Genomic DNA, 27,012 nt, shown 5'->3' with positions numbered 1-27,012 from the left:
TGGGACTGAAACTTGGAGTGGGGCTGGGACTCGGAATGGGACTGGAACAAAATAGATGGAAAAAGCTTATTAAAATGTATGCAGATAGACCAAATTTAGGGCAGAACAATGTCTGCCGGGTCTGCTAGTTAATCATAAATCAAAAATCGTTAAACATATCGTAACATATTTCGGCAGAGAGTTTCACCCGAACATAGACTTCCTTACTTGTTAGTATTACCATTTGTAAGTAACTATCCATGAAAAAGACAATTTTGTCTCCAAAGCTCTCAGCTGAGTATGTAATGTTCGGTTACACCCGAACTTAGCCTTCCTTATTTGTTATTCAAAAAAATATCAACATTAATACATTAAAATTCGATAATGTAAAAAATAATTGCAAATTTGAAAGCTTCAAAAATTAATCATATATTTCTTCAATTGAACAAAGATTTGAAAACTCCTCATCTTCGCCACTTCTGCAGTCCGATGTCGGAGGACCTTCTTCATAAATAGATATGCCAGTTATAAGGTTTTTGGCATAATTACAAGTAAGAATGACATTATGAAAAAACATTTCGTTTGTAAATCGTATTGCAGCGCAACCAACATAGTTATTGTCATCGATTACAAGAAGTGCAAAGTGTCCAAAAGGTTCGCTGTAAAAATTTAAAAAATAACAAATATGTAGTAGTAATTGACACTGTGAAACAAAATTTAACGAATAAATATTATCGAAAGGACAATTGTGAAAGTGAAAGGCTTCAAAATATTGGGTCTCACACGGATCTGTCGCAATATAAAACTTTTGTTCGTTACGGTAATGTACATAGTTCTTTCCCTCCTTAGGGTAGGCATTAGACTGAGTCGACTAGTGAAACCGTTTTTGAATAATTTGGGTTCTTAAAATACAATTATTAAAGTTATACTTCATTATTTTGCTGTTAAAATCTAGGAATTGTTTCTTATGTCCTTTTAAGCTCTGTTCACAGTGTGATGAAATGAGAAGCATACTTTAGAGGCTACAACTCGCCAAGCAAACAAAACTGTGCGAAAAAGAATTCAGAACTTAAAGGACATTAGGAAGAAATATTGAACATCATTGTGAAATTAAAACAATTGTTATTAATTTCGGCGGTAATCAGAAGGGTAAAAAAATCTAATTTTTTATTTCGTTTTCCGGTTTATCAAATACATTTGCCCCTTTCTCAAATTCATTTTCCATATTCCCAGGTACATTTGCCCGTTTATCAAATACATTTCCATTTTTCGCAAATAAGTATAGTTAGAAAAGGTGTTCAGATCTGGTATATCTACCATCGACCAGATTTTCACAATGCGCCAAATCTTGGAAAAAACCCGGAAAAGAGAATCGACACACATCACTTCTTCGTCGACTTTAAAGCCTCCTTTGACAGCACGAAAAGGAGCTGCCGATATGCCGCTATGTCTGAATTTGGTTTCCCCGCAAAACTTATATGGCTGTGCAAAATGACGTTGAGCAACACCATCAGCTCAGTCAGAATTGGGAAGGACCTCTCCGAGCCGTTCGAAACTAAACGTGGTTTCAGACAGGGTGACCCCCTATCATGCGATTTCTTTAATTTGATGCTGGAGAAAATTATACTAGCAGCAGAACTTAACCGCACTGGAACAATATTCTATAAATGCGTGCAATTACTGGCATATGCTGATGACATTGATATCATCGGCCTAAATACCCGCGCTGTTAGTTCTGCTTACTCCAAACTGGAAAAAGAAGCGGTAAAAATGGCTTTGATGGTGAATGAGGACAAAACGAAGTACTTGCTGTCATCGAGAAAAGAGTCAGCGCATACGCGCCTTGGCAACCACGCTACTGTTGGCAGCCATATTTTCGAAATAGTAAAAGACTTCGTTTATTTGGGAACCAGCATCAACACTAGCAACAACATCAGCACTGAAATCCAGCGAAGAATCAATCTTGCCAATAAATTCTACTTTGGACTAGGTAGGCAATTGAAAATTAAAGTCCTCTCTCGGCGAACGAAAATCATACTCTACAAGTCACTTATCATACCCGTCCAGCTATATGGGGCAGAAACATGGACCATGACAACAGCAGATGAAGCGGCTTTAGGAGTGTTCGAGAGAAAAGTTCTTCGCACGATTTATGGACCTCTACGCGTTGACGATGGCGAGTACCGAGGAAGATTTAATGATGAGCTGTACGAGCTATACGCAGACATCAACATAGTCCAGCGAATTAACACGCAGCGGCTGCGCTGGCTAGGCCATGTTATGCGAATGAAAGATGATGATCCGGCCAAGAAAGTGTTTCTATTGGAACCCGCCTATGGAAGCAGAGGTAGAGGGCGGCTCCCACTCCGTTGGAAGGATCAGGTGGAAAACGATTTAAACTCCCTTGCGCCTTGTTGGACGGCCATAACCGTTTAGACGGTTAAGCGCCAATTAAGAAAGTAAGTAACAAAAGGTGTAATAGGAAACTTGTCGATGGCTTGAGAGCTTAGGCAAGCTCGACACCGACCGAGTACGTGGCTTAGCGGCTAAGGGGTCTGCATATTTGGCGCCTTTAGTTTTATAGGACCCATGCCTTTAGGATGAATCGCAACCATGGAGTATATTTGGCTGTATTTAAATTGAGCTTTACGTACAAATATGATTAACTGAAAAGTTTTCAATGGCAATAAGGAAGAGAGAAACAAAGCAGTAAAGAATAGGGCGCTTAAAATAATAGTTCCCACCCGGAAAACGAGGAAAGATTCGAGTTGTTGTTGTATCGATAAGGACACACCCCGAAGGTTGTGTGGTGCGTTATCGATTTGGATGGTCCTTTGCCGTATATAGATCTGCTAGGTTCCGGTAACGAGCACCATTAAGGTACAAGGCTGGCCATCTCGGGAGCGATTAGTTTGACCACCTGGAAACTTCTAGGACATCTCACCCCCTTGATCCATGATGAGCTTGGAGTCGCCAAAGCTTCGACTACTAAATAAACAGGATTCGCCACTGGTAGGTGAGGTTGACAATTGGGTTGGAAAAGCTATAAATTGCGCTTACAGCCCCTTGAAAGGGTTTCGTTACACAACCAAGAGAGCTCTGTGAGGAAGAAGATGATGTCTTGAAACCCGAGAAAATAATTAAAGTCGAGAAGGTAAGAAGAGAGAGAAAGGAAGAAAGCCTTCTAACTATAAGATTTTCCAGCGCTTGGGAGCTGCAGTCAGTCAAACCGACTGAGTGAGTGAGTGCGTGAAACAGCAGAGTAGGTCGATGTTGATAATAATTATGCTGCGAGGGATCCTCGATTAAGAAACCCGTTTGAGGCAGAAAAACCCACAGGTAACAAGCAGCGACAGCGATCGACTGAAGGTCGCCAAGCATGTTTAACAAAGCTGTTATTATCTTTAAAAAGAGAAGTATTGAGGTTCATGATGGCAGTGATAACAGTGCACTGCGTACTGGCGTTTGTAGGTCGGTCGTCAAACAAATTCTGATAACACTATTGTCTTACTAAATCTATATGTGGTCTTTATTAACTAATCATTTCAACCTTACATAACATGACCACAACAGCTGTTGAGCTTGGTGCTAAAACAACGTCCCGTCGGAATACTAAAGCGGTTGGAAGCGCACACTCTCACTCGCTTTCTCCTAAGTTGGATATCTAAAAGCTAAAGAGTGTAGCTTGCGCTCAAACAGTCAGATAGAGAAATAGATATACGATTATGACTAGATCTGCTCAGCTCTTTATCCTTATCATTTCAGTATGATTATTGGTTCAAAAGCTTCTTTTGGTAGTTACAAAGAGACAAACAGACCAGAGCTAAGATTTAATATTTGCTTCAAATTCATAATTTTCATCATATGTTTGCTAAAAAATATCACAGCGTATTTTTTTAGTTCGCATGTATAAAATACTTACAAGTAATGCTTGGGAAATTTTCTGAAAGCATCCACTGTGCCCCATTTATATTCAGCAAACCATTTAGTAATGCAATTTTTAATGATATCTTCATTGGTGAGAGCTTCTACATTGCCATCATAGATAACTTGATATATATTTTGTCCTGAATATTTGAATCGGTGTGTATTTCGACAATCATCAAGTTTGGATATACATTGCTTAACATTAAGGGCAGCCATTTGTGCCAGTTCGTCTTCCCATAGCATTGTAGCCATACGTGAAGCATTCGGATATCCCGTAAATTCGCCGCCAGCTAATAAATTTCGTCCTTTATTGTGTATTTGCAAAATCATTGGTATGATTGGCTTCATATCAATGAGCCTTGCATTGTCGGGACAATCGCTTCCAAGTGACTGTACCAAAAAGAAAGAAAAAAAGTTGCAGACATCTAAGCAATAAAGAGCGTTTCGTATTCGTCGTATGTGTTATGCCTTAATAAAATTTTATGTTGGAAACCATGGAAATAACTAAAAACTTAAGACTTTAAAACAAATACGGAACTCTTAGGAATTGCCCAGATATTTTTTCATGAGGCTCTAATTTTAACCATTTCACATACAAAGTTTATAAGCAGGTGAAGGGTGATTGGCCTGCAATTGGAAAATTAAACCGTTATGAAATTACATTTCTCAAATGTTGGTAGACTTCGAAATATAATAATCTGCCGTTAAAGAGAGCCCCAGCACCGTAGATATGGAGATATATTCCTCAAGCTCTTGGTTTCTCTTTTAAACAAGAGATGTTTACACTTGTATTTAAAAAAAAAAAAAAGTGTGGCCGTACGCGTAGGACTCTGCTCTCTTCCTGACGTGCTATAAGAACTATATAGCAAAATTTTGTAAAAGGTAATGTGACTTACAGCACTTTTCAAAAAAGAAGTTTTCCATTTGTAAATTTTCAGCAAGTTTAAACTTTTTGGTTAAGTTTTAAGCTTACAAGTGTCTTAGAAATTTTTATCGACGAGTTATCGGTGTATTATCGACGAGGTATAGACTTGTTATTGATATGTTAAAGAAGAGTTATAAACTTGTTATCGATGAGTTATCGATTGTTTATGGACAAGTTATCGGGTTTCTAGCGGAAAGTAATCGATTTATTGATGAACGGCTGTCGGTTATTTATCGATAAACTATCGGTATTTAATCAAAAAGTTATAAGTTTGTTATCTTAGGGTTACTAATTTGATATATGTTCGGCCTGTTATCAATTTACTATCGAAATATTATCTATTTTTTATTAAACATTTACCGATTTGTTATTAAAAAATTATAGATTTACCATCGAAAAGTTATCGGAGTGTTACCAATTTATTATTGACGTTTTTTCGATTTATTATCACCTAGTTATCTAGTATTTGTGATATGGTATCGATAAAAAAAAAAAACAACGTCTGTATCAAACCAATTTGAAACCAGTAAGATGCCCATGCATGGACCATGATAAACCGATAACAATCCCTTAAATCGATGATGATTTCCTTATATATAATAATAATAAGCCTACAATAAAGCAATTATTTGTTGGAACCGTTTGTTACCGAGAAGAAGACGACAAAGATCTCAAATAGCCCGAAAGAATTTGTTTCTAACAAAGTCACCTCTGTTGTGGTATGACTTGAACCCATGGGTGAGATCCAGTTAATTTTAAAACAGAAGTTTTCTAAACGTATGTGCATCTGTATGTTTTTCCAATGCCTTGGTTAAAATTTTGGAACAAAAATATCTACGCTATATATAATGCCTTATAAATATATAGCCAAGGAAGCAAAAACCTATATAAGATCTGATGTTTAAAAGTTGTTTTTTTGCAAGTATATATTCTGGACACTTCTTATCGACACCCCAAAATCGGTTTCGAAGATAGCGGTGCAGATAAAAAGCCGGTTAAACAGCAAATATTTGTGTGCATATCAAAACAAGTAAGGGTGTCTAAGTTAGGGTGTAACAGAACATTATATACTCAGTTCATATCAGATAAAAGAATTTTCACATATAATAGATATAGATTATACTTTATTTTTTAGTGAACAAATCGAGGTTTTCTTATCTCTTCCTATAGGCAAGGTTAGGTTAGTTTAGAGTGGCCACCGGTGCGAGAACGAGTGCACTTAGGCCCGTAAAGGTTCCGCTGTGATACCACGTGGATCTGTTCCCCACTCAAACCAAAAGGTCGATTCAGCAAGTCTCAGGAATTTCTTAGGTTCCAAATAAGACATTAGATCACAAAGATTTTCAAAGAAGGGAGATCCAAGCAATTTCGGATTTTCTTAGTCCTTGTTTTAACTATTTCTAACTCATCTACGTCTCCATAGCTCCTGCAGTAATCATTATAGGGAGCACCCAGCCGTCGTGCATACCTCCCTATTGCTATGTGGCCGGTTATAAGTCCGACCACCCGACATTAGTCCCTCTTTCCAAGAAGATGCAGCCCTCTTGTGGAATTTGCGCCTCATTCAGGCCACATAAGCTGATTGTGATAGCAGGATTCAAGCTCCTCCATCTAACAGTCGCTTTTCTTTTCATAATGAGCTCAGGTAGAGAACGGCATGCACAATCCCCTCCAGGACGACGCAGGCGGAAGGGATGTGCTGGTCAGCCATCTGATTGTCCGGTATATGTGAGTGACCGAGCACCCATACCAGACTAATGGAAATTTGCTCAGCAATCTCGTTAAGAGATTTGCGGCACTTCTTTATAGCCGCAAACAGCCTTTCTCTAGTGATCAACAACCTCGTTAATTGCAGCGACCTCCACTTGTAAGGCGTTAAAGAATAGATTGCACCCCAGTTGAGGAGCACAGATGCCGCTACCCAACTTGTTAACCAGTTTGGATCCTTTAGTATATATTTGAAGCCCATCGCACAGGCCTGGCGGCTCTTTCAACCTATCCGTGATGAAAACTGCATACTTAATATGAATAGAAACAGTCGGAGCGCAATAGTCCGATGAAAACGAGTAAAGATTATTAAGAAAGGCTGCATAGTCATCCACATTGTCTTTCCGTCCGGATAGCTCTCGCAGCCGCAGTGTAGAAAAGACCGCACATTGCTTGCCCATTAGATCTATTGGAAGGACATTAAAAATAGTTTCTCCCTATATGTTACATTATCCCAATTTCTTTGTTCGGTTTCAGCGTTATCACGTCTACGTCACTTCTTGTATATTAAAGTCCTAAAAAAAAATTATTTCCGAACTTTTAATTTTCTATTTCGAAGGAAATGATTCAATCCGGATTTTTGTTTCATAAGTACAAAATAAAAGTAAAATCCGGACTCTTATGTTGTGAGGCCCCTTTAACTTTGGAACAGCTCATTCCTTAAAAAATAATAGTCGGAATTTAACTTTTGTTTTTGGACTTACTTTTATTTTAGAATTTTTTAAAAAAGATTCTAAAAATAAAGGGGATGCACTATTTGTCGTAAAAATATTGTTTTTATATCCGGGAACCTATATACTTTCATAGAGAACAATTTTTTGATCCGGTAGTTTTCGACTCAAAATAAGAAAATAACTATTAAAATGGGTCTCCATAAAAATAAAATTATCTGATTTGAAGTCTTCAGCGCTGAGTTTACGCGAGTTATCTAGTAACATTCACGAGAGTTTTAAAAGACCGAATTGAATAATGTTTAACTGCTTGGATTTTCATTTCTCATTTGGTAGAGTTAAACTTCCTTAGTTACGCACTTCTCATAGCTGGCTTTTGCTAAATTTTTAACACCAATAACTAACTTTTTCTCAAATCATCATGTACTGATTATGCGGAGGATTTAGGAGGAATAGGTTAATAAATTCAAAAATAAAACGCTTTACAAAAACTACATTCTTTCTGAAAATTTTAGATTTTCAGTTAAGCGATATACATATACATATATACTAACCCCGTCGTTATCACATGCAATATGCTTTTTTCCTCTGGAGTTCGCGCACAATTTTGGATCACAGTAATGTTTAGCAGCGCTTAATGCCAATAAAGTTATGGCAACACTTGAAAATAATTTGCACATTTTTAGATGAGTGGCCTTCTAAAGTTGAGTGCTACAATTTAACTGCAACTGGTTCGAGCACCTTATTGAAATTTATGTACTTCAAAATTTAAAGTATTTCCGTGTGTAGTAATATATTATTAGCCATTGTAGAATGTATGCTGAGGAACTATGTTTGTATGTACTTGTGCATGATATTGTTTAGTGTCTGTATCTCAATTGTTAATCATAAAATTCGTTAACACATATTCATTTACATTTCCCTTTCATCGATTATGTATTTGGGTTTTTTGTCTTGTTGAAATGTTGAAGTATGTACGTGAATCGTAAATACAAGTTAACAAATAGGATTTTTGAAATGTGAAAAATATATTTTATACCAAGTAAGGACGGGACTGTCTTCAGTTGTGCCGAAGCCTTCATACCTTTCATGAATGATTAATATAAAATAAATAAAATAATTAAAAAAAAATTTAAGTTAAACGGTTTTATTGAAAACAATATTTACATTAAGTAATAAAATTAAAAGTTATAAAATAATTAGATAGGTCCTAGGTACTAGTCACCACACTCCTCATCAATCTAGGGCGTTGATCACACAATTAAATAAAAGCGTTGGGCGCGTGAAATTTCTAAAAATGTGAGGAGTAGCATAATCTGATTAATGTTCAGTTGGTCTTACTTAATACTATAAATAGAAATTTGACGCGCCCAACGCTTTTATTTAATTGTCTGATCAACGCCCTAGATTGATGAGGAGTGTGATGACTAGTACCTAGGACCTATCTAATTATTTTATAGCTTTTAGTATTATTACTTAATGTAAATATTGTTTTCAACAAAACCGTTGAACTTAAATTTTTTTTATTATTTTATTTTCAAGTTTTTAGTCTTTATTTTGCCTATTATTTCTCTATCTATTTAGTTCATTTAATGATGCATTGTTACAAGGACTCTTTCCTGACAATTTGTTACAATGTAGGTCACATAATCCTTCCAAAGGCTCTACACTACTCGGCGCAACGTATGCTTGCCCCCCTCGAACTCCAAAATATTAACCGGACTGTATGCAATATTGGTTCCAAATGTGAGCCAAATTGGACCACAAATACGATTTTTTTTACTATCTCGATCCTTACGCCACCTGGTGGCGATTTTTTTCATATGTGGCTTTCTTTTCATGTATGTAATATGTGTTCCAAATATGAGCCAAATCGGACCACAAATACGATTTTTTTTACTATCTCGATTCTTACGGCACCTGGTGGCGCTTTTTTTCATATGTGGCTTTCTTTTCATGTATGTAATAAGTGTTCCAAATATGATCCAAATCAGGCAAAAAATACGATTTTTTTTAATATCTCGATCCTTACGCCACCTGGTGACGATTTTTTTCATATGTCGCTTTCTATTCATGTATGTAATATGTGTTCCAAATATGTATGTAATATGTGTTCCAAATATGAGCCAAATCGGACCACAAATACGATTTTCTTTTACTATCTCGATTCTTACGCCACCTGGTGGCGATTTTTTTCATATGTGGCTTTCTTTTCATGTATGTAATATGTGTTCCAAATACGATCCAAATCAGACAAAAAATTCGATTTTTTTTAATATCTCGATCCTTACGCCACCTGGTGGCGATTTTTTCATATGTGGCTTTCTTTTCATGTATGTAACATGTGTTCCAAATATGATCCAAATCAGACAAAAAATACGATTTTTTTTTTTAATATCTCGATCCTTACGCCACCTGGTGGCGATTTTTTTCATATGTGGCTTTCTTTTCATGTATGTAATATGTGTTCCAAATATGATCCAAATCAGACAAAAAATACGTTTTTTTTTAATATCTCGATCTTACGCCACCTGGTGACGATTTTTTTCATATGTCGCTTTCTATTCATGTATGTAATATGTGTTCCAAATATGAGCCAAATCGGACCACAAATACGATTTTTTTACTCTCTCGATTCTTACGCCACATGGTGGCGATTTTCATATGTGGCTTTCTTTTCATGTATGTAATATGCGTTCCAAATATGAGCCAAATCAGACAAAAAATACGATTTTTTTTAATATCTCGATCCTTACGCCACCTGGTGGCAATGTGAGGAGTAGCATAATCTGATTAATGTTCAGTTGGTCTTACTTATGACTATAAATAGAAATTTGACGCGCCCAACGCTTTTATTTAATTGTCTGATCAACGCCCTAGATTGATGAGGAGTGTGATGACTAGTACCTAGGACCTATCTAATTATTTTATAGCTTTTAGTATTATTACTTAATGTAAATATTGTTTTCAACAAAACCGTTGAACTTAAATTTTTTTTATTATTTTATTTTCAAGTTTTTAGTCTTTATTTTGCCTATTATTTCTCTATCTATTTAGTTCATTTAGAGACGCATTGTTACAAGGACTCTTTCCTGACAATTTGTTACAATGTAGGTCACATAATCCTTCCAAAGACTTTACTCTACTCGGCGCAACGTATGCTTGCCCCCCTCGAACTCCAAAATATTAACCGGACTGTATGCAATATTTGTTCCAAATGTGAGCCAAATGAGACAAAAAATATGATTTTTTTTAATATCTCGATCCTTACGCCACCTGGTGGCGATTTTTATACTCAGTTGAGCAGAGCTCACAGAGTATATTAACTTTGATTGCATAACGGTTGGTTGTACAGGTATAAAGGAATCGAGATAGATATAGACTTCCATATATCAAAATCATCAGTATCGAAAAAAAATTCGATTGAGCCATGTCCGTCCGTCCGTCCGTTAACACGATAACTTGAGTAAATTTTGATGTATCTTGATGAAATTTGGTATGTAGGTTCCTGGGCACTCGTCTCAGATGGCTATTTAAAATGAACGATATCGGACGATAACCACGCCCACTTTTTCGATATCGAAAATTTCGAAAAATCGAAAAAGTGCGATAATTCATTACCAAATATGCACTAAGCGATGAAACTTGGTGGGTGAGTTGAGCTTATGACGCAGAATAGAAAACTAGTAAAATTTTGGACAATGGGCGTGGCACCGCCCACTTTTAAATGAAGGTAATTTAGAAGTTTTGCAAGCTGTAATTTGGCAGTCGTTGAAGACATCATGATGAAATTTGGTAGGAACCTTACTCTTATTACTTTGTGTCTGCTTAATAAAAATTAGCAAAATCGGGATACGACCACGCCCACTTTTTAAAAAAAAATTTTTTTAAATTCAAATTTTAAAAGAAAAGTTAATATCTTTACAGCATATAAGTAAATTATGCCAACATTCAACTCCAGTAATGATATGGTGCAGCCAAATACAAAAATAAAAGAAACTTTCAAAATGGGCGTGGCTCCGCCCTTTTTCATTTAATTTGTCTAGGATGCTTTTAATGCCATAAGTCGAACAAAAATTAACCAATCCTTGTGAAATTTGGTAGAGGCTTAGCCTCTAGGACGATAACTGTTTTCTGTGAAAAAGGGCGAAATCGGTTGAAGCCACGCCCAGTTTTTATACATAGTCGACCGTCTGTCCTTCCGCTCGGCCGTTAACACGATAACTTGAGCAAAAATCGATATATCTTTACTAAACTCAGTTCAGGTACTTATCTGAACTCACTTTGTATTGGTGTAAAAATCGGCCGAAATCCGACTATGACCACGCCCACTTTTTCGATATCGAAAATTACGAAAAATGAAAAAAATGCCTTAATTATATACCAAATACGAAAAAAGGGATGAAACATGGTAATTGTATTGGTCTATTGACGCAAAATATAACTTTAGAAAAAAACTTGGTAAAATGGGTGTGACACCTACCATATTAAGTAGAAGAAAATGAAAAAGTTTTGCAGGGCGAAATCAAAAGCCCTTGGAATTTTGGAAGGAATACTGTACGTGGTATTACATATATAAATAAATTAGCGGTACCCGACAGATGATGTTCTGGATCACCCTGGTCTACATTTTGGTAGATATCTCGACGACGCCTTCACATATACAACTAAGGGCCACTCCCTTTTAAAACCCTCATTAATACCTTTAATTCGATACCCATATCGTACAAACACATTATAGAGTCACCCCTGGTCCACGTTTATGGCGATATCTCGAAAAGACGTCCACATATAGAACTAAGGCCCACTCCTTTTTAAAATACTCATTAACACCTTTCATTTGATACCCATATCGTACAAAAAAATTCTAGAGTCACCCCTGGCCCACCTTTATGGCTATATCTCGAAAAGGCATCCACCTATAGAACTAAGGCCCACTCCCTTTTAAAATACTCTTTAACACCTTTCATTTGATACCCATATCGTATAAACAAATTCTAGAGTCACCCCTGGTCCACCTTTATGTCGATATCTCGAAAGGGCGTCCACCTATAGATCTAAGGCCCGCGCCCTTTTAAAATACTCATTAACACCTTTCATTTGATACCCATATCGTACAACAAATTCTAGAGTCACCCCTGGTCCACCTTTATGGCGATATCTCGAAAAGGCGTCCACCTATAGAAATAAGGCCCACACCCTTTTAAAATAATCATTAACACCTTTCATTTGATACCCATATCGTACACAAAAACTCTAGAGTCACCCCTGGCCCACCTTTATGGCGATATTTCGAAAAGGCATCCACCTATAGAACTAAGGCCCACTCCATTTTAAAATACTCATTAACACCTTTCATTTGATACCCATATCGTACAAACAAATTCTAGAGTCACCCCTGGTCTAGCTTTATGGAGATATCTCGAAAAGGCGTCCACCTATAGAACTAAGACCCACGCCCTTTTAAAATACTCATTAACACCTTTCATTTGATACCCATATCGTACAAACAAATTCTAGTGTCACCCCTGGTCCACCTTTATGGCGATATCTCGAAAAGGCGTCCACCTATAGAACTAAGACCCACGCCCTTTTAAAATACTCATTAACGACCTTCATTTGATACCCATATCGTAAAAACAAATTCTAGAGTCACCCCTGGTCCACTTTATAGCGATATCTCGAAAAGGCGTCCACCTATAGAACTAAGACCCACGCCCTTTTAAAATACTTATTAACACCTTTCATTTGATACCCATATCGTACAAACAAATTCTAGAGTCACCCCTGCTCCACCTTTATGGCGATATCTCGAAAAGGCGTCCACCTATAGAACTAAGGCCCACTCCCTTTTAAAATACTCATTAACACCTTTCATTTGATACCCATATTGTACAAACGCATTCTAGAGTCACCCCTGGTCCACGTTTATGGCGATATCCCGAAAAGGCGTCCACCCATAGAACAAAGGCCCACTCCCTTTTAAAACACTTATTACACTTTTCGTTTGACACCCATATTGTACAAACGCATTCTAGAGTCAACCCAGGTGCACTTTTATAACGATATTCCGAAAAGGCGTCCACCTATAGAACTAAGGCCCACTCCCTTCTAAAATACTCATTAACACCTTTCATTTGATACCCATATAGTGCAAACAAATTCTAGAGTCACCCCTGGTCCACGTTTATGGCGATATCTCGAAAAGGCGTCCACCTATAGAACTGAGACCCACGCCCTTTTAAAATACTCATTCACACATTTCATTTGATACCCATATCGTACAAACAAATTCTCGAGACAGGCCTGGTCCACCTTTATGGCGATATCCCTAAATGGCGTCCATCTATAGATCTATGGCCCACTTCCTCTTAAAATACTCTTCAATACCTCCCATTTGATACACATGTCATACAAACAAATTCCAGGGTTACCCTAGGTTCTTTTGTAACATGGTGATTTCCCTTACTTTGTCTCCACAGCTCTCAACTGAGTATGTAATGTTCGGTTACACCCGAACTTAGCCTTCCTTACTTGTTTCATATGTCGCTTTCTATTCATGTATGTAATATGTGTTCCAAATATGAGCCAAATCGGACCACAAATACGATTTTTTTTACTATCTCGATTCTTACGCCACCTGGTGGCGATTTTTTTCATATGTCGCTTTATTTTCATGTATGTAATATGTGTGCCAAATATGAGCGAAATCGGACCACAAATACGATTTTTTTACTATCTCGATTCTTACGCCACCTGGTGGCGATTTTTTGCATATGTGGCTTTCTTTTCATGTATGTAATATGTGTTCCAAATATGATCCAAATCAGACAAAAAATACGATTTTTTTTAATATATCGATCCTTACGCCACCTGGTGGCGCTTTTCATATGTCGCTTTCTATTCATGTATGTAATATGTGTTCCAAATATGAGCCAAATCGGACCACAAATACGATTTTTTTTATTATCTCGATTCTTACGCCACCTGGTGGCGATTTTTTTCATATGTGGCTTTCTTTTCATGTATGTAATATGCGTTCCAAATGTGAGCCAAATCAGACAAAAAATACGATTTTTTTTAATATCTCGATCCTTACGCCACCTGGTGGCAATTTTCTTCATATGTCGCTTTCTATTCATGTATGTAATATGTGTTCCAAATGTGAGCCAAATCCGACCACAAATTCGATTTTTTTTAAGATCTCGTTCCTTGCGCCACCTGGTGGCGATTTTTTTTAAGTGTCGCTTCCTATTCATGTATGTAATATGTGTTCCAAATATGAGCCTACCTGGAGCACAAATACAATTTTTTGAATATCTCGATCATTGCGCCACCTTGCAGCGATTTTTTTCATATGTCGCTTTCTATTCATGTATGTAATATGTGTTCCAAATATGAGCCAAATCGGACCACAAATACGATTTTTTGAAATATTTCGATCCATGCGCCACCTATCGGAGTTTTTTTTTTAATATTATTGCATGGTCATCGGGTTCTACTCTATATTCCAAGTTTCAAGCTTGTAGCTTAACGGGAAGTTACTTAAATTTTAAATACAATATTCGTCCACAACGGCCGTGCAGCCATGCGCCGGCCTGTCAAGTCAAGCTAAATAAAACCGTTTAAATATAAGTAAGTACCCTGCAAAAACTCTCTCGTCATTCCACGTCATTTGACTAGTCATTTTACGGTCATAGGTTATATTCATAGTCACATTTGCATGGGCGTGATTAGGTTTTGTGACCAAATTTTTTGTAGGGTGGTTTGTGTGAGGATGCAAAATTTCATATTTTTGTGGTCTGCTTGTAAAAACTATGACCACGAATCACTTATTTCAACAATATGTATATGACGAAAGATTAAGTATTTGATGAAATTTGATGGCTCTAGCCATTCTACACCGATCTCTATGATTTTTTCAGACAACAATATATGCTATATACGTAAGCATTTGGTGAAATTTGAAGCTTCTAGCTGTTAAAATGGGGAAGAAATTCCGAAAAGTTTCTTATCTGAACAATCGGGGTATATACCGATCTCATCCCTTTTTATTAAACGGTTTTATTTAGGTTGAGTTGACTGGCACGAATTTTGTAATTGAAATTTAAGTAACTTCCCGATAAGCTACAATCTTGAAACTTGGGATATATTTCAGAACCCGATGACAATGCAATAATAAGAAAAAAAATCGCTCCTAGGTGGCGCAAGGATCGAGATATTCACAAAAATCGTATTTGTGGTCCGATTTGGCTCATATTTGGAACACATAATACATACATGAATAGAAAGCGACCTATGAATAGAATAAATAAAAAAAATTTTAATGAAATCCTTTGGCGACCTTTTTCTGTTAACAAGGTATTTGTTTAACCGGCTTTAGGCCCAATTTTTAGTATTAAAACACCAAAAATTGTTTTTTCTTTAGTTTTCCAATATATTTCGGTTACACACGGTAACCGTCTTCAGTGACTAGCTCCACGTTAAACAGCGAAGACGTGTAAAATAATTTCAACGAAGACGGTTACCTTGTGTAACCGAAATATATTGGTAAACTAAAGAAAAAACAATTTTTGGTGTTTCAATACTAAAAATTGGACCTAAAGCCGGTTAAACAAATACCTTGTTAAAAAAATTTTAAGTTAAACGGTTTTATTGAAAGCAATACTTACATTAAGTAATAATAATACTAAAAGATAGAAAATAATTAGGTTGGTCCTAGGTAGTAGTCATCACACTCCTCATGATTCTAGGGCGTTCATCAGAAAAATAAATAAAAGCGTTGGACGCGTCAAATTTCTATTGATAGTCAACCGCTTACATCTTTATAAATGATATTTTCATATATGCATAAGTACGATCAACTGAACCTTAATCAAGTTATGCTACGCCTCACGTTTTTAGAAATATCACGCGCCCAACGATTTTATTTAATTGTCTGATCAACGCCCTATATTGATGAGGAGTGTGATGCCTAGTACCTAGGAACAACCTAATTATTTTCTATCTTTTAATATTATTATTACTTAATGTAAGTATTGCTTTCAATAAAACCGTTCAACTTAAACATTTTTTTTTATTTATTTTATTTTATACAACAATATGTGCAATATACGAAATCATATGGTGAAGTTTGAAGTTTCAATCTGATAAATTGAGGAAGATATGACAAAAATCCTCTTTTTCTGAAAAATCGATTGTATGGCGGATATACCCACATAGCATATGGAAGATTGATTAAAGTATAAATCACCACAATGAAACATTTTCGACTCATTTTGACTACTAAAAACTGTTTAATCAATTCTGCGATCAAAAGAAGACTCGAAATCGACTCCCACTTATGAGTGAAATATGATTTATTGAAAAAGCAACAACAAAATTTAAAGCGATCACAAAAGATGATTAAAATAAGATTCCAAATGTACTCTTAAATGTCTCGAGAAAGAATCGAGCTTTAAAACACACTTAAAAACTATTCCCTCAAGACTCATAAATGATGGTAAATATGACTCAAAAAAGGCTAAATACTGATTAGAACCATTAGGGTACCATTTCTCCCGACGAGGGAGTCTTTTCTGATAAGAAAATGAGCGCATATATGCTTATTTTGATCATGCTGGAGACTCGAAAAAGACTCTAATATGATTAATAATTTCAAAAAATGCTGAGTGGGTATATGCTATAGTGGTCCGATCCGCCCGGTTCCGACAAATGTCTAATCGGACACCTAAATATACCCGCTCACCAAATTTTATCAAGAGGTCTCAAAAATTGAGGTAATAGTTCGCATACAAACAGACTGACGGACAGACGGACATGGTTAAAACAACTCAGCTCTTCTTCCTGATCATTTCGGCATACTTATTGGTGGGTCTATCTATTTTCCTTTAAGGAATTACAATTTTTAGGTTCGTGACAAAGTTATTTTATTTATTTTATTTTATTTATTTATTTATTTATTTATTGACAGCCATATGGCCTATAATCCTTTTGATTTTATATAATTCGTATTAAATATATGTTTTACAATAATTATATAATAGGTTTAAAATTTCTTCAAATTATTGCATTTTTAATATCTACAGGTAACTCATTAAACATTTTCAAGCCTTTATAGTACAGATTTAGCTTTGCATTTTCTGTCTGGCAACGTGGTAATGTGAAATTGTGTTTATCTCTAGTAGGATAGGTGTGTGTATCACTGCTGTAGCTTAAGTTCTCTCTCAGGTAGTCCGGAAGTGCTCCTGTCTTAATGTTGTATATATATTTCATTGTGTGAAAGGAGATTAGTTGCTTACGTTCAGCCATTTAAGAGTGTTCAGCATTGGTGAAATACTTGTGTCGTACCGCGTGTTGAGTATATGTCTCATTGCTCTATTTTGCATTTTTTGCAACTTGTTTATTTGTGAGTCCGATGAGATAAACAAAACACTGGCACAATATATAAAAAGGGGTTTTATGATGGATTTATATACTAATATTTTATATTTTCTTTTTAAATATTTGCATGTTCTTTTCATAAATCCAATTTTCTTTGCGATTTTACTCACTACGTTGTCAACATTATCACAGAATTTTAATTTATTGTCAATTACGACACCGAGATATTTGCTTTTCTTTACCTCCGTAATGGTTTCGTTTTTTATATTTAAAGTATGTGGTTCTAAATTGAGTTTATTTGATGTGGATATAACCATGTTTGTTTTTTCCACATTTACCAATAACTTATTTTTACACAACCAAATGTAGAGAGAATTCAAGTCCTCCTGCATTTTTTCAAAGGCCACGCCTATATTTTCTTCACTTAGTGTCAACAGAGCATCATCTACAAACAGTTTTATTTTACCGTTCTTTATTGACGAGGCAATATCATTTATGTATACGTTGAACAGGATTGGCGCCAAGACTGAGCCCTGTGGAAGTCCTACGTTAATCGGCACGCTATCTGAAATTGCTTCATCAATCACTGTATATTGCTTTCTAGTTAGGAAGCTTTCGAACCACTTCAACTCAATACCTTCAATTCCGATTCGTTTCAATTTCTTTACCATCAGGTTCCGATCAATAGTTTCAAACGCTCTTTTAAAGTCAATGAGTACCACTAATATAGTCTTTTTTCTTCGCATATCTTCTTTCCACTGAGAAATAACCCATGTAAGAGCTGTTTCACTGTTTGTCACTAAACCCTGATTGCTCTTTAATAAAAATATTGTTTCTTTCAATATATTCAATTAGCTGATTTTTACCACTTTTTCTAAAATTTTTTCAGTATTTGGCAAGGTATTTATTGGTCTAAGTTCTTCAGGTTTAACGGTGTTCTTTATTTTTTTCCCAGGTACTATTGTTGCTATTTTCCATTCTTCCGGTACTTCTCCTATTTTTAAACTCTCGTTGACGACTTGTGAGTAGAAATAACCTAAGTAAGGCATAGTGTCTTTAATAACTCCCTCCGTTAACAGTTTTTTGCCACCAATCTTGTGGCTAAAGCTTTTACAATTTCCTCTATATTTTCTGTATTTACTTCAGCAAATTTAAAAGAAGTGTTAGTGTTAAAGTGATTACAGTCGTTGTTCTCAATTATCTCAATGCTTTCATTTATTTGCACTATACTTTCCACAAAGAATATATCTAACACCTCAGCTATACAGTTTTTATCACCAATCCGCTGACCTTCGTGCTGTATCACCGTTATATTCTCTTTCATGTCTTGGTAGCATATAGTTTGCTTCAAGTACTTCCACATTAACTTGCTGTCAACACTGTTTGTTGTAATTTTATGCTCCATATATTTAATTTTTTTAACATTTCATTTTCATGAAAGTTATAAAAATGTCGTTGAGCTGAACAGACGTTAATGTTAATGTTATTTGAAATTAGTAATGGTGTTGATTAATGATGGATCGGATACCGGAACCGAATTTGCAAATATGAGTAACCATTTACAAATACAAAACATTAGAATAAAAAAATGGGGTCTTTCGTTAAATGAGATCAAGACGAAGTACTTGCTGTCATCCAAGAAAGATATAAATTCGAGATTGTGAAGGATTTATTTGGAAACCAGCAATAACAGTAAAAATAAAATGGAGAGTAACTCTTGCCAACAAGTGCTACTTTGAACTGAATAGGCATTTGGAAAAGGATAGCCGTCTCTCGATGAACAAAAATCACGTTCTACTCATTCGAGAGAAAAGTTCTCCGAAAGATTTATGGTCCACACACACTGTAACACACTGGGAGAAACTGCAAGATCGCGTTCAGAACTGATAAGAGATGTCTGCTTACGTCGTCAAAAATCAGTTTCTTATCAATTTTCAGAAACGTGGGTTTCCTAACAGACAACTGATTGATGAAGCCATGCGTCTCAGGTATATAGGGAACAGACACGCAAACACTATGAAAGGATTCTGGACACAAAAATCAGCCGTTTCAACGAGATGATCATGCGCCATTAAGAGTCGACAATGTCTTATGCCGATAAAACTGCCCGGTGAAACCCGTTCTACCGAAACCAAAAACTCGCGTATAAGGAAAGCAAACTTCCTATTGATCCATATGTCACTCTGGCACAACTTCGATCTTGATACTAAAGAAGGTTAAACATATTTTTTATATATTCATGTGTTAATTTAATTTTTATTGTGATTTAGTTTTTAGTAAAGTTTACAATTGGTTACATATATATAAATTTATCCGTTTATGATAAATGAAGAGTAAACTTCATTTGTAGAACAAAGATTTGGGTAATCAGGATTTGTCCCCTTTCTACATTCCGAAGCAGGTGAACCCGTCTTATATATTGGCCAATCGGATAGAGCAGCCGTTGCATAATTGCAGGTAAATAAGAACATATTGAAACCTTCTTTCGTGTGGCGTAGAGCAGCGCAACCAACATAATTATTTCTTTCAGTAGAAACCAATGCGAAATGTGAATACTTTCCGCTACATTAAATTTTATGATTATTTTTAATTGCATATACAAACAAAAATCACAGTTTTTTTATTGCAATGAGTGATGCACAACGTTGACAATACTACTTTGCATCGTGGAGGGAACTAAATCACATCACATTTCCTTCGTTGTCGCACTAGTTATACCTTAAAAATTTTCTACTTTGGAAGTACGCCAGCCCTATTGCATATTTTGTACTGATTTTTTTGCTATTTATAGCACGCGGTTGTGAAAAATTGGAGACGAATTGTGTCTGCTTAGCACCTTAGGGCCTCGCACGTATATATGTATACAATCGGATTTTGGCACTTTTTTAATCCGACCGTCAACACAGAGAGCATATCAATAGGAAAGTTGTTCTGGTTCATGTAAGTATTAAACGAAGAGAGTTAGTGCCTACTTTTTAGTCCTCTCATTTGACTCACTGGTTCAGAGTAGTTCGCTTAAGGTTGAAAAACGGAAGGTGGTTCATATCTTGCTTATAATCTTAACTATATTCCAAATTACGCTGGAGAAGGAACGTTGAGATGAGATGATGATGATGAAGGGAAGCTCTAGCAGCATACTATACCTGCAAAAGGGCTTTTGGACGGATTTGGGGACTGGCACCACATGTATTTCATGGCATGTTCAGCACAGTCGTTCGATCGATACTAACATATGGAGCTCTGGTCTGGTGGAAGGTGCTAGACAAAAAGAGTAATCAACAGGGGGTAGGGAAGGTACGGAGGCTGCCATGACTGGGAATGTCAGGCGCCGTGAGCAGCGCACCTCAGGAAGCGCTAAATGTTATCTTTCACTTGACGCCTCAACAAGTCTTCTTGGAGGGATTAGCCGCAAGAGGAGCTCTACGACTAAGAGAAACAAACATGTGGAAATTAGCTAAGCACGGACACAACGACGATTCTGAACAATATGACGAAGGGACAATTAAACGGAATAATAACCGAACTAACATCCAAAACCGACCACGTAACAGCGCTTTTGGGCTTCCAGGCTCAGAATGTACGACATCCTTCAAGGGAGGAATGGGAAGTAGGCCTGGACAATGGCAGGGGCTTGACAATCTACACCGACGGCTCGAAAATGGAATGGGAAATGGACTTGGGATTTACTCAACACATCTATAGTTAAGCCAATCATTCCGACTTCCTGACGCATGTAGCGTATTCCAGGTCGAGGTCTATGCCATAGACAGAGCAGAAAAGCTGCTTCAAGACAGTATGGTCTCCGACACCGACGTAACAACCTTTGTTGACAGCCAAGCCGCCGTAAGCGCATTAGAGTCCAACATGATAAAATCGGATATCTTGCGGAGGTGTAGAGCTCCGCTGGCTTCTATAAGTCATCTCAATCTTTCCATTTTTTACATCCCTGGCCACAGCAGTATTGAAAGGAATGAACTCGCACATGAGATGGCCAGGAAAGGTTCCGATTTGGACAAAAGTGAAGTGGACAGCTTCGTTCGGCCAACGCTGAGTTATTTCCTGGGGAGAATCGAGGAATATGAGCACAGGGCAACGGAATTACTATGGAACGAAAGGGTTGACTGTGAAGTCTCAACGTCCTTATGGCCATGCTTGGATAGGAAAGGCACCAGCTCCCTTCTCAAACTGAGCAAATCCGCGGTGAGGGTACTTACGGGTGTCATCACAGGTCTTTGTGCTATCGCACCAATGCTCCGACGGTGGCGATTACCAACAAGCTCCTTTCTACAGAAGATGTCAGGATGAGGAGTCGATCTACCACTTTCTCTCCCGATGTCCGGGGCTTCAAAGAAGAAGGCTCAGATTTCTGGGCTCACGGTTCTTCAACAACCTGGCAGAGATGGGGAAGGTGGACGTCGTGCTTCTTCTTGGGTTTATCAGGGAAAGCAAGTGATCCATTGAGGACCACGAGGAGGTAATAGGGTTAAACGAATGGGCCGCCACCCTGAGGACATTCAAAATGGACAACAATGTTACCGAGTGGAAGTGTGGGTAATACTCACACACGCCCTCCTAACCTAACCTAACCTATAATCTTTACATATATGTCTAAAATATTTATGAGGAACAAAACTATGAAGGTGGAGCGCACATTGCTGATTTCAGGTAAACATTTGCGCAAGGGCCAAGTAAATTGGAAGACCGTAGTAAAGATAAAAGCCAAAGTCTATTAGGTATATTCATAAAGTTTTTCAGAAATATTTAGGTCCGCGTATTACCTGGCGAAATTTTTGTCACACATGTTAAACTACCATTGTACTCTGAGCTAGGTTTTAAATTTCAGATCTCTAGCAAACAATTTTCAAAACTCCGTATGACACGATATTTCCTAATATCGCGACCCGGCGACACCTTTCAGAACTTTTACTTTCGTTTATTACATTTTCATTGGATTCCCAAATATATGAGGTATTGACATTGTAGCTCAGTGGGATTTCTCTCCAAAATTGATCGGAAAATTCCATCCGATCCTAGCGAAGATTTTTTCCATTACGTTACATTGAACTATGTGTAAGGTTTCAGGTTTCTAGCTCAATATGAAGCTACTTAAAAATCGCAAGATCCCACATGTTCTCAAGAAAACTTTTAAAGCTCGGCTATCGGGAAGTAATCTTAGCGCCGATCTCAAATTATCTCGACCCTTGCGCCACGAAACGGATATTTTTCATCTAGCATTGTAGCAAGTGTCACATTGGCCTGAACTATGTATAAGTTTTCATGTTTCAAGCTCAAAGAGAAGCTACTTAAGAATCGATCGCAAGATTCTACATTCTCCGCATAGATTTTCTAAATATCCGAGCCCTGTCCAATCTAGTAGATTTTGTTTATCCTTAATATGACATTTTGATAAAGCTCTAAGCTTTGTTCATGTTTCGTCATTTTAAATTTATATCGCACTCTGAAGTATGTTACAAGTTTCAAGACTCTAGCTCCATGTGAAGATACTCAAAACTTTATTGCAAGATTTCCTAATTCTGTACTAAAATTCGCGAAAAACATGAAACGAAACTTATGAAAAGAACGTAAAATTAGTATGAGTGTCTGTGCCTCAATGGCATAAGTTAAAAACAGCTTCAAAATACACTCGTATGCACCACTGATTTTTTATATACTCACTATTGTTTCACATCATTCGGATATTTTCTAAAATCATCCATTGTAGCAAGTGTGTGCTCACGAAAGTAGCTTTGGGTGTGATTTCGTATAATATCCTCATCTTTAAAACCGCTTTTCTTACCGGTGTAACCAAAATAGCCAGAATTTTGACCTACAGTTTTGAAAGGCCTAGTATTTCGGCAACCATCTGTCATACATTCACATTTTATAACATTAAAAGTAGCCAACTGGTGCAATTCTTCATCCCATTGCATCGTAGCCATGCGTAAAGCACTTTCAAAGCCCTCTACTTCGCCACCAGCTAATGCGTTTCGTCCTTTGTTGTGCTCATCCAAAATTATCATTATTATTTCTTTTGTCATTTCGATTATTTGTGCATCCTGGGTGCAGTTTGGGCCAAAACTCTGTGGAAAAATATATGAATGGAGATAACCGTCACTTCTAATTATAAACACAAAGTAGACATGAAGGCAGTCTTTGGCGTGAAATAAAATATTTTAAGTACCTAACTTAAAAAAACAACAATTGGGGTTGTGTGTAAATTTTTCCTTTAGGCGTTGAGAAGCTAATTTGCAGTTTTTTAAGCAGGGACATCCATGGTCTGGCTCTATTTTAAGATAGAAGCTAGACAAACTGGTTCACGTCAGAGATCTATTCTTCCAACTTCGCGTAGTGCTGATGGGATAACTTACTAACCACTTAGAGAGCCAAAGCAATATCAAGATTATAGTACTTACAAATTCCAATATAATTTAACATTAAAAAGGTTCTGATTAAATTATTCTTAGAACTCCTGATTTATGTTCTTCTTATTACCAACAATCTTTGAGTAAGGTTCCTCGGGCGCCATTCTTGATCTCATAGCATATCTAATGCCAAAGAAAGCCAATGGTAGGTTCTCTACACACAATTGAAAAAATTATAAAGAGAACATAGGAGCGCTCAACAAGGTTGGTGTGTCTGGATGATCTGTCCACTTCGAGTTAAATTACTCGGGCGCCATAGAGCCAATTTGTAAACTAATATAAAAACCACTTGAACATGAGCATATTCTTTCTATGGAACTGTAAACAACGTTGGAGTGTTTGGCTGATCTGTATACACAAAGTAAAATTACTCTTGCGCTACCCACGGTGTTACAGCTTACCTATTACCTAAGACAGGTCAATAGTAAATACTCTACACTTCATAGTCAAACTAATAGAGGGGTCACAGCGCAAGCATATGGTGCTGAAGGAATGACCAAAAACGTTGGGGAGACTGGCTGATCTCTCTCTCAGTACTATTTCTAGTATCTATTTCGAAAGCAGGTCAATGAAAGGTAGGTTCTCTACACCTACTCTATTGCTTTGCCGAGCCGCGCTAGACAGTTAGGGACTCGCGATCAGCACACAAATTCTGGCCAAAGTGTTACATTGAAGTCAATATTTACTCAATTTGCCAAGCAGCAATTAAACCTTGTACGACTTCTATCTCGTTCTACTCGAACTATCTTTGGATTAAGTTCAACTGCATCACGATGATATTCTGTAACTGTCAAGCATATCTTCTGATTCCGGTGTTGATATTTGTGCGGTATGGCGTACTTTTAAATTACTTTTGAGTCCATACTTGTCGGTTTAAGCATAAGCTCAACGTGCACGAAAACACACGGGTTAGATCAACGTTTGACCAGCCTCAAACTTTGTGTAATATCATCCATTGTACGGGTCGGTCATCGCACCCGATGGCGACTCCATCCACATACAAGCTGAAAACTTTTCCGCGTTTATATATAAACCGCAACCACCAGAATGCTCCAGAATGCTCCAGCCAGGAGACCCTCTCTTTCGTGGTATCATATTTTAAGTTTCCCAACGAACTACTTCCAGTTGAGTTTCAGCCTACTCCGTACCGATGGCCTAGGTGGGGGTGGGGCTAAGAACAGTAAACATATTAATTGTTCAACGGGTGTCTCCACCGACAATTTCCCTTTGAGCGACATTGTCGCGGTTTTACTCACCTACATATTTATACCCACGCTTTTGCTAAAGTTCTCCACTATTTTTCATAGAGTTTAGTGAAGCGCTCCACACTGGGTCTTGTTGTCCACCCTGATGAGTAGGTGGTTTGGATACGCAAACTTTTTGTATAATGACTTCAGTAGGGAATCCGTAACATGTTCACATACCAAAAATAGATCCCTACAAGTTAATGTGCAAAACGATTATTTCTAGACTTCCAATCTCCTTAAATCACGCCATGACTGTGGCACAGCGCAGGTACTTACGTATCTCTCTATTCTACTAATTAAAATCTGTTTAGAACCAACCATTGAAAATTCATATTTAGCTCCTTTCTACTGGAGTGATACGCAACTCACCTGCCTGCGGTAGACCCTCCACGTCGATAAGGCCAACTCACAGACATGAAGTAAGCTCACATCACTGCACCTACCTCAAGGTATCCTTCGTATGTACAAAATACTTACCCCATCATTGTCGCAGGCGACATGTTTTTCACCACCCGTGTTTTTACACAATGCTGGATCACAATAATTCTCATCCGCAGCGCATAAAGGAAAACACGTAAAAATTAAACTAAAACCAAATATATTCATAATCCAATTGTTGACTGCTAAATTGAACTCTGTGCTGCGCTTTCTCCTTTTAAACGTTTTAAGCGAAAAGCTTCCATGTAATTTGGATTAGCAACAGAGTTTAAACGGTGAATTATAGTGGAAATTTCTTCAAAGTTAAGGAGGGCAGCTAAAAAGTTACCTGATTTCTTTTTGTTATCTACAAACTCAAAACTTTTTCAAATTGAATATACAAATCATCATCATGAACTACCATCACCATCTCTTTTTTTCATAAAATATTCAATGCATACATTTTTTTCTATGTCTTGTAATATAACCAAGTTGCATTTATCATATAATATTACATCAGATGATCATAGTGATACATTTTTGAACGATATAACATCACACCAACTCACAAAGAATTTATTTCTTATTACTGGTTTTTATCGCATCACATAGCTCCATCCTGCATATCATATCACACCACATGACTTCTATTAAGCAAAATGTGAACGCGTTACAATGACATAATAAAAAACTTCAGGAAACATACATTGATTACATCACATCATGTAACATCAGATCGGTCTATCATAATATCAATTCGCATTATATCATATGATGAACGGAAAATTTGTTCTCGGCAATATATATACATACATCGGAATAAAATTTTTAGTCTGTTTGCGAAGAACGTAGACTACTTCCATTACATGCTAGCAAAAAGGTGGCTAAAGAAATTTAATTTGCGTGTGACTGGATATTCTATAAGTTTGACTTAAATCCCAACTGCCTATTTTGGTCGTATCATACACTCTCAAATAATTTAAATTCTTGAATTATGATTTTCAGTTTATTATAGAAAGTACTTGAAATCGAAAAGCTTATTTATATAAAATCGCGTTGCATCGATTTTTATCAAATCAATAGTGCAAACACATTTACAGGTTTAGGGGGCTTAGAGTATCCCCGGCGCAGGTATGCCTGTCGTAAGGGGCGACTAAAATACCAAATTAATTCAAGATCTTGTGTAGCTTTTAAGGTGTTTTCAGCGCTAAATATAGCTTCTCCATCCAAATTATCAACCTCACCTACCCGTGGCGAATTCTGTTACTTTAACA

At 36.9% G+C, this 27,012-nt stretch overlaps 1 protein-coding gene across 1 annotated transcript; it reads right to left on the bottom strand.

Annotated features, from left to right (window-relative positions):
- Nucleotides 1–380: 380 nt before the first annotated feature.
- Nucleotides 381–25,933, bottom strand: LOC137248709 (uncharacterized). Its single transcript, XM_067779620.1, has 7 exons — nt 25,799–25,933; nt 23,329–23,732; nt 19,965–20,214; nt 17,823–18,467; nt 7,824–7,967; nt 3,902–4,296; nt 381–638 (listed from the first exon to the last, which is right to left on the bottom strand). The coding sequence occupies exons 1-7, from the start codon at nt 25,925–25,927 to the stop codon at nt 401–403; spliced, it is 2,205 nt and encodes a 734-aa protein (XP_067635721.1). The 5' UTR covers nt 25,928–25,933; the 3' UTR covers nt 381–400.
- Nucleotides 25,934–27,012: the final 1,079 nt, after the last annotated feature.

This window comes from Eurosta solidaginis, chromosome 4 (assembly GCF_040869045.1).
Source record: "Eurosta solidaginis isolate ZX-2024a chromosome 4, ASM4086904v1, whole genome shotgun sequence".
NCBI lineage: Eukaryota > Metazoa > Arthropoda > Insecta > Diptera > Tephritidae > Eurosta > Eurosta solidaginis.
Note: the sequence above shows the minus strand (reverse complement) of the source record. Positions and strands in the feature narration are given on the sequence as shown.